The 9,766-nt window shown below is 37.9% G+C and overlaps 1 protein-coding gene across 1 annotated transcript in view; it reads left to right on the top strand.

Annotated features, from left to right (window-relative positions):
* The window catches only part of LOC124946494 (retinal homeobox protein Rx1-like), a 42,019-nt gene extending 32,859 nt beyond the window's left edge, over nt 1-9,160 (top strand). The window contains exons 3-5 of the mRNA XM_047487240.1: nt 7,090-7,187; nt 7,759-7,937; nt 8,393-9,160. Of these exons, the coding sequence (XP_047343196.1) occupies nt 7,090-7,187; nt 7,759-7,937; nt 8,393-8,556 (441 nt within the window). The 3' untranslated portion in view covers nt 8,557-9,160. The remainder of the gene's footprint in view (nt 1-7,089; nt 7,188-7,758; nt 7,938-8,392) is intronic.
* Nucleotides 9,161-9,766: the final 606 nt, after the last annotated feature.

Genomic DNA, 9,766 nt, shown 5'->3' with positions numbered 1-9,766 from the left:
TATATATATTTACCATAAATTGTGCGGACGTAAATGTGTATGTATTTCGGGGACTCTCGCGAGACAATGAATACGCGCTTGTCAAAATACAGGAGAGGCCATAAGGCTAATTTGTCGAATTTCGAAACGCTGCCTCATTCACGCGGCCAACCAACCACCACCCCCACGAATTTCGACCCTCCTTGTCGTCTCTCACCTCAACTAAGGGTGATAGAGATCGGAGGAGATTGTTTTTTTCGTTTTTTTTTTCTATTCTTTTTTTCTTTTGCTTTTTTTTATTTTTCTTTCTTTCTTCTTTTCTCGTACCCCAACGACCGCATTGTGGTCGCGCTCCTTTTCGTGGTGACAAGCGTCAAACGATAGGAGGATGATTCTTTTATTTCTCGTCGTTTAGTAATGAAAATGATTATAAAAGGGAAAACAAAAGTGATTTCTTAAATAAATTGAGAAAAAATGATTCATTCGCAAAAGTAAATATTTAACTATATATACATATATAAATATATATATATATATATATATATATATATATATATATACTTGTTTTTTCTTTTCACTAAAAGACATATATAATACGATCCTTCCTTCGTTCATATCATTGTTCGACATATAGTAGTCACATTGTAACGTTTAGTCACATTGTAAAAGTGAAATCGCCTCGTGTTTGGGATGTTATTTGTAGCACATTAGTATTGTATCGAAGTACTGCAGGGCGTTGGAGTGTTTAAGGGCGATTACACGCAACGACAGGGGTGGCTTTATTGGAGGAGGTTGACAGTGATTCTCATCCGAATGATCAACAGCACGTACCATTACAAGATGATATTGATTCTTACAAACAAACGATCAAGATCAATTTAACATGTTGTTCGTCGTTCTTTAAAATTATAACGATATGTTAAACAGTGTCGCGAATTTTTTGATTTAAACGTGTATTAAAAAGCGTCGATTGATCGATCGATCGTCATTACTATTTGCTCGTGTTTCTCTAACGATAATCGGACGTCCTTCATGGATTAGACCATAGGAAATCGATTTAGCTCCTGAAGTTTGATGCAAAGCAAATCAAGTTCGAATTAGCCGCAGTGCGGATAGATTCCTGCTGGTCTCTCTCTCTCTCTCTCTCTCTCTCTCTCTCTCTTTCTCTGTCTCTTTTTCTCTCTCTCTCTCTCTCTTTCTCTGTCTCTCATTGAAAGACAAGAATCGTTGATTCTTGAAGGAGAAATGAGAACGACTGCTCAGGATTGAATTTGTCCGACAGTTTGACATGGCACACGGGTCAGAGGGGTGAAGGGTAAAATAGTATAGACGAGAGGAGGAGAGAGAGCAGAGAGATGGGGAAGGGAGTGAGGAGGGGAGAGAGAGAGAGAGATAGGGTAGAGGGGGACATAAAAAGCACGGCGAATAATAGACTCCAACCCTCTCCAAACATCTCCCTTCTCTCCACTATGCGAGCCACGGTCTCCACGGGTGCCCTGGACCGGAATCTAGGCTTATATTCGAAACGTGTGCCGCCCCTTTCCTTACTTCCCCGAACCCCTCTTCCATCCAGTAATACTTCTCTAGTAATAGATCAACGATAGTCCTTTGATAGACTTGTAATACATCCGAAAGAAAAATAACCCTGCATTCGACATTTTGTTTCTCATCGTGACGATCTCTATACCCTTATCCCCCCACCCCCCTCTTCACCATATTCATAATTCGTTCCCGTAAACGCTTTTAATTTTATTCACGTATATGCGATTGTATTACGTATTCGTTATTAGGAAAAATTTTTCTTTTGACAATCGGATGATCTAGAAAAGTTAATTACAATGTTTTACACCGAGGAACGATAGAAAAAGATTACAAAAGGATTAACCAATCGAAATCTTTGATACGATTGAAAAAGGAAAAAAAAAAGAGGAAAACAAAAGTTAAAAGAAATAATGATAAAAGGGAAAGAAGGAAGAATGTTTAGATATAATTTTAATCGTCGTCATTCGTTAGCTAACGATCAATAACGATATGGATATTATTTATAACTTATTGAAAATACAAAAACAATTCTTTTTTTTTTTTTTTTTTCTTTTTTTTCTGTTATTCTCAAATAAGTATTATAAATAAATACCTTACCCACTTACTTAGTTACTTACCGTAAAGACACGTAGTCTCGTTGAACGAACAATGAAACAAATCTGTTAATACTTTGGGATGTCAACAATGAGTTCGTTCTAGCGTAACTACCTCGAATACCTTTTTACTGGCGCTAATCCGAATTCGACGAGTGGTTGCCACCGAAACATAAAGAGATCGTTCTCCCGGAAGGATATCTGCCTGTAAAGGAGACAACGATCAGACGTGACGAGTGAAGAGAAGGGGATAAATAGATACGTCTATATATACACAAATATATATATATATATATATATATATATATATATATATATATATATATACACACACACAGATGCACATGCACACTATGTACATATATAGTATATATACACTATATATGGTATATGTGTGTACACACGTGCACACGTACACGCACACGCATATTCACATAAAAAAAAAAAAAAAAAAAAAAGAAAAAACAATACAAAACAAAACGGAACAAAAAGGAAGACAAAAAATAGAAAAAGATGGTGGAAAAGTGATTTTTTGACGCGATATCGGCGCCATTGTTGCGTCGAGTGCTCGTCACCGTATGTCACGAGAAAGAACATCAACGAAAGCTGTTACGCAGCCGCCGGAACGACGTTAACGTCGATACTTTGTCGCTAACAACCTTCTCTCTCTCTCTCTGTCTCTCTCTCTCTCTCTCTCTCCCCCTCTTTTTCTCTCTTCTTCACTCTTTTCACTCACTCAATCATTCACTTTTTTTTTTACTCTCGTACGCTATCGAAAAGTTCAACTTCCGAGTGGACGTACCCGAGAAAAATTTCGTATGACGTAGCACATCAACGAATCGTACCAATGCTTGTTCGATTTTTAAACTTCAATGAATTTAAAAAAATAGAAAGAAAAAATATGTCGAACGACGGACGTATCTACGTTTTGAATAATAATCGTGATAATGGTTTTTTATTTTAGAAATATTTTAACGGGTCTCAAATTCTCGCAAATTCTCATTTAGATATTTTTTTTTTCTTTTTCTTTTTTTTTTTTTTTTTTTTTTTTTTTGGTAAAAAGAATTATACCCATGCGCTGCCTATGATCTATGAATTTTGTGATCGACTATGAATCGCGTTATTAAAAATATTTTCGTCCTACGAATACGTACATATGTATGTTTGTATGTATTAGGTTGGTGCGAATGAAATGTCGGATTTTTTTAAAATTTAAACCAACCTAATATTATGTTTTCGAAGGGATGATGAAGGAAATAGATATTCTTTCTAATTTTCTTGTTTCTTTGCATATTTATCATTTGATTATAAAGTAACAACTACGTCGTAATTTTTCAAATTTGAGTTTGTTTTTGTAAAAAAAAAAAAAAAAAAAAAAAAAAAAATAACGGAAAGTCGCGATTTAGTCAACGAATTTTGTGACGGAAAGAGAGAGAGAGAGTGAGAGAAAGAGAGAGAGAGAGAGAGAGAGAGAGAGAGAGAGAGAGGAATAGCACCATCGAAAATATTTTCGTGCGATTTCTTTTCTTTTCTTTCTTTCTTCTTTTTTTTTTTGTTTCCTTCCTTCCTTCCTTCCTTCCAATTTTCTTTCCTACCTTTCAAAATAGGTAACTATAATATATGTCAAATAATTCTTACGCGTAAATTCGTGGTAAAGGAGGGTGGATAATATTTGTAAAAGTTCCATCTAGTCGTTTCCCCTAACGTCGAAAATCGAAAATAAACGGAAAGTTTGATAAAGCATTTAGTTTTTAAACGAACGGAACGAGCCGTATAAACGGACGAGCGCGTAAAGGACGAAGAGCTTTTTATTCGTTGATCTCGCTCTCTCCTCTTTTATTTCTTTCGTGATAGGCAACGCGCCACGGGAACACAACGTGCAATTTTAATCCCGGAATTACTTCCATTTTATTCCAATTTTCTTGCATTTAAACCGTCTAAGCGAGTTTACCTTCGCAATATCATTGCCGTGGAGAGGATGGGAAAGTAAAGAAGAAGAAGATGAAGAAGAAGAAGAAGAAGAAGAAGAAGAAGAGGAGGAGAAAGAAGAAGAAGAAGAAGAAGAAGAAGAAGAGGAGGAGGAGGAGGAGAAGAAAGAAGAAGAAGAAAGATTGAAATAAGGCGAAGAAGGGAGACGAGTCGAGTTCGAAGGTGGAACACTGAAAGAGAGAGAGAGAGAGAGAGAGAGAGAGAGAGAGAGAGAGAGAGAGAGTGGAGGGAAGAGAGGTGGGAGGAGAAGGTTGGAAGTACCTACTCTAATAAATTTACGACCTAAAAAGGTTAAGCCGCGTTAGCCCTGTTCTTTATATTTCCGCGAGAGAGAAGAGAGAAGGAACGTTGCTCTCCGGCCGGCAAGCAGGCAGACAACCAGGCAGGCAAGCAGGCAGGCAAGCAGGCAGGCACGAGTCAACGAGAGAGAGGGAGAGAGAGAGAGAGAGAGGGGGAGAAAATAAGAGTAAGAGTAAGATGGAGATAAATGAGAGAGGAGGAGAAAGAAGAGAGAAGGAGGAGGAGGAGGAAGAAGAGAGGTAAAAGATATATAAGAGGTACGAAGGGAAATTCGCTTATTTTCTCATCATTTCAACGTAGCATCTTGTCCATGACCTTTTCCTCATCTACGGGGCCAGGAAAGAAAATTGCTTCTCCGCTCGTTCGAAGGAAAATATCGTCCTGATAAGAGACCAGGAATACTTCGATATCCATCTAACCTACCAATCAGTCAACTAACCAACCAATCGACCAAGATGGAACTATACATATGTATACCGTTTTCTTTTCCTCTTACACTTTGATTACCTTGAAATAATATTGCTTATGTTTTATGTATGTAAATTTATCGATTGTCGATTTTAAATTTAACATTAACAGTTAATATTTCATTTCGATAAGCGATATTACGAATTCTCAATGCCGGATCTTAAAGTTTACAAGACATCTCGAAGCGAATTTATCTCGCGGATAAAATAGAGAAGAATTCAGGCAGTTGGAGAGCAGCCAGGGAGTTAACAAGGTCGGATGTTAAATTGCGACGACCCGTTCCACGCTTTAAGGATGAAACTTATTTTCGCGTTGATTCCAGAGTGAGATAGAAAGAGAAAGATAGCTAGATAGAAAGAGAGAGATAGAGAGAGAGAGAGAGAGAGAGAGAGAGAAAAGAAAGAAAGAACAAATAAAGAAAAAGGAAGAATATTTAAAATTACCTTGCTCATTAATATGTTTTCATTTCCTCGAGCGTCGTAGGGAAAAACGAAAGAAGTCCAACGATAAAGCCCAATTACTTCGTCGTTACTCTTTTAGAAAAGTTGAACGAAATGCAACCAACACTTAAATCGAAATTCCATCGCGTCAGTTAACTCTTTCTCTTCTCTTTCTCTCTCTCTTTCTCTCTCTATCTATCTATCTATCTATCTATCTTTCTTTCTCTTTATCTAGCTACCCTTGTCTTCCCTTAACGAGCATACCGCAGGATTGGTGGTGGAGCTTGATAGAGTTCAATAAAGAAAGAAGAAAACGAAAAGTGAAATAGATAGAGAGAAAGAGAAAGAGAAAAAGAGAAGGAGAGAGAAAGAGAAAGAGCTTTAATTTCTATTTGAGTGGTTCAACGAATTGAAGTCGAAGCGACAAAGCGACAAAAGCGCGAAAGGATGAAACCTTGGTGGAATCATTCACGAAGCGATCGACCACCATGGATCAACCAACCTTCGATGGATCTCTCTTTCTCTCTCTCTCTCTCTCTCTTCATCATCTCTCCGTCTTCCCTTCCCCTTTCTCATCTTCTTCTCTGTAAATTCGTCACACGAACAGACGCAATAGGCACCATCGTCGTCTACGTGTCTCCGTAACCATTGAATAATTCATAAGAGTGAGAAGGCAACAGCCGATAAGTATCGGCTCTTAACGCGATAGACTTTAGCGGGCTGCCAACAGCAGCCATGTTACAATAAAGAGATCAACATGGCCGTCCTACTAGCTCCTTACCCCCACCATCTTCCTTCTCCCTTTCCTTCTTTTTCTTCTTCTTCTTCTTCTTTTTCTTTTTCTTTTGCTTCTTACTTGGCCAACCATTTCTTTCTCTCTCTCTCTCTCTCTCTCTCTCTCTGTCTCTCTCTCTCTCTCTCTCTTTCTCTCTCACTCACTCTCTCTTTCTCTCTCTCTCTCTCTTTATATATATATATATATATATATATCTTTTTCGCACTCACTCGGTCCATCTCAGAACACCGTCACGTCGTTCACTTTCGATTTCGCCCTAAGGGCTCGTTACCCTCTTGATGCCGAAGAAACGAAGGGTGGACCCCTTACGACGGCCTCCTTTTCTTATCCAGAACCACTTCCAGGGGTGGACCGCCCCGCCCAGAGACATTTCTCTAACCCTCCTTTTCGAACGAGTGCGCCAGCGCACAATTCTCTATATGTGTTCTGTGCGTATTCGTCTATGTGTATACATATATACACATAGAACGTGCCAGAAAGAGAACCTTAACAGCCACTTTTCTCGCCCTCGATCGGGTACCACAGCTCGCTAAAGGAACTCCATTTTCGCCAACCCCTCTTTCTTTCCTTCTCTCTCTCTCTCTCTCTCTCTCTCTTCTCTCTCTCTTTCTCTCGCACTCACGTTCTACTTAGCAGAGAATTTGTCAGTTGACCGCTCCCACAGAACGTAAAAACAGGCTGAATCGCTAGCCCTCTTTCAACAAGAGGGGAACTAACTTTATCCATACTACTACTACTACTACTACTACTACTACTACTACTACTACTACTACTACTACTACTACTACTATTACTACTACTACTGTATTCGACTTTGACTCTTGACTTTCCTTCTTGACACTTTCAGATGAGATTTCACTAAACGATGTGAGTTTTTTAATTAAAAAGAGAACAGAGAAGAAGAAAAGATTCCAGTTCACGACGAAATGTATATCCTTCTTTTCTAAATCTACCCCTTCGTTTCTTTTTATTCGTTTTACAGGTGTGGTTTCAAAACAGACGAGCCAAGTGGCGTAGACAAGAGAAAATGGAGGCTGCCAGGCTTGGTCTGAGCGAATATCATCACGCCGCTAACATGAGGTACGCTTTAAAATTAATTTTACGTTATTATTGATTTGTATTAAAATTGAGGAACTTTCGTCGAGAATTTTTGTGCAGTCAATATATGTGTGTATGTGTGTGTGTGTGTGTGTGTGTGTGTGTGTGTGTGTGTGTGTGTGTGTGTGTATCATAATTGAAGATTCATTCATCGTAGTGTCAATTAATCTTATTCGATGTTATCGTCGAGAAGCCTGAAATATTCTGAAAATAAAAATGAAAGAAAGAAATAAATTCCCCGATGCATTTTCGCAACTGGCCGTAAATAAAGTTGTATAAATTAGTTAAAGCTGAAAAAGTCCAATTCTCGTGAGGGTGATGGAAAGAGATATCAATTAAAAGATGGACAATAATAAACCCTGTCATAACAAATTGTCTTCGCGGGTTTCTTATCGATCTCTCACGAGGTTAACGACGTTTGAGTTAATTAGAGATATAAACTGGCAATACATTTGATAACTACGATTATATTCGCCGAAGTCACGAAAGTAACGTGACCGAGTTTTTAGTTAGGAAATGTTCATCATAAATATCCATTGTTTCTGTCTGTTAGAAATGTCGGTGGAACGACTCTTGGATTACCAGGGGATCCTTGGCTCGCACCACCAGGACTTTTGAGCGCGCTACCAGGATTCCTGGCCGCACCGCACACGGGATATCCAAGTTATTTAACGTCCCCGAGACGATTGCCCTCTCCTCCTAACGTTGCCGCTGTGGCTAATGCGGTCCCAGGTACGTTGAATCTCTATCGAGAGACACTTGCTTGCTATCGAGCCCGAGGAAATTCATTCGCATCGGATTTCGATTGGAACGATTTTAACCGGAAAATATATCCTTTTATATTTTCTCTTGATAAAAGCAATCCCCAAAAATACTGTACCAACGAGTAAAGTTAATATATCTTTCGACGGAAAGGATTGATCTTTATTAACAAAATGAAATTCATAAATTATTTATTATTAAATCGTCATATATTAAAGTGCACTTGTATTGTATCGAGAATCTTAATTTATCTTCCTGTAGAAAGAAAGAAAGAAAAAAATAGTAAGACCAAAAAAAAAGATCAATATATAAGATCGTCGAGAGATTGTGCTTTAAAGAATAATATCAACGTTGTTAAACAAATTTATATATATATATATAAATATGATAAATCAGATAGATAGAAAAGTTTCGATTGTCTTCAGGAACATTGGGAGGTGGAATGCCAAGCATAGGAGGAGGTAGTCATGTCCAACCACCACCTCCGAGTCCACCGGGTCACGACCCTCGTACGACCAGCATCCAGGCGTTAAGAATGCGAGCCAAGGAACACGTCGAGAGCATCACCAAGGGACTTCAAATGGTCTGAAGTTTAACGTACGACTCGAGAAGATAACCGAATGTCCCATGCACGGCTGATGGCGAATTCATCGTCGCAGTTGTCATCGATTACGAGAAATGGAAATTACTACGATCGACGATTTTACCATCATCGAAATTTTTCCATTGATCGTACAAATTCCATCTTCTTCGTTCTTATATATATATATATTTATATATACGTTGATGAATGAACTTAACTCTTTTGGATCTTCGAGAAGGGCCCGAAAGCTCTAACAAAATCGTTCTCCTCCGTTTTTAAAGAACTATAACCGAGGAATCTAAAGAAGTTAGTACCTGCTTTCGTTGTGTTCGTCGAGAAAGATCCTTCCGTAATGACATTGATGATGATGATAATGATGATGATGATGATGGTGATGGTGGTGATGATGATGGTGATTATAGTGTTGATGGTGCGCCGATCGACGAAGTAATTCGAAATAATTCGTTGATAAAGTAATTTGTTGAAACGAAGAACAAAAGAGAGACAAAGCTAAGAGAAGAAAAAAAAAACAAGACAAAACAAAAAAAAGAACGAGAAAGAAAAAAAAAATATATATATATATATAAAACGGAAAGGGAAGGGGGGGGGGGAAAGGAAGAAAGGGATGAAAAGAACGGAGAGAAAAGAAAGAAAAAAAAAAAAAAAAAAGGAAGAAAAAGCAAAAGAAAATTACGAGTCGTGTACGACGATAAACGATTATTTTCCGAGTAATGACTTATCCATTCGGAATGAGAGACGATCAGACGTATTGTATCGTTCCACGATGATGTGCAATATCAATAAGAGAGTGAAAGGACCTTTCGAGAGATTTCATTCGTACTATGCGTTCATATGCTCGTAAGAATAAGTGTGATCTTAGGAAGGTGGGTGCGCGCATGTAAGTATGTAAGTGAAACGAAATGGTTATAGGGACTTTTTCGAAACGAAAGAAAGAAAAAAGAAAGAAAGAAAAGGAAAGAAAAGAAAAGAAAAGAAAAGAAAAGGAAAAGAGAATCGTGGAAATTTGCAAAAGTTTCTAAAGGCACGACGGAAAAAGGAAAGGAGGAGAAACTGTTGTTGTTGATGCTGCTGTTGTTGTTGTTGTTGTTTCTTTTTGGTTCTTTGTTTTCTTTTTTTTTCTTTCTTCGTTTTTTCTTCTTCTCTTCTTCGTCTTCTTCTTTTTATTTTTTTTTTCTTTTTCTCTTTTTACTATTTT

Source organism: Vespa velutina, chromosome 2, assembly GCF_912470025.1.
Source record: "Vespa velutina chromosome 2, iVesVel2.1, whole genome shotgun sequence".
NCBI classification, from domain to species: Eukaryota; Metazoa; Arthropoda; class Insecta; order Hymenoptera; family Vespidae; genus Vespa; species Vespa velutina.
The sequence above is the reverse complement of the archived record's forward strand: the minus strand, read 5'-3'. Positions and strand labels throughout refer to the sequence as shown.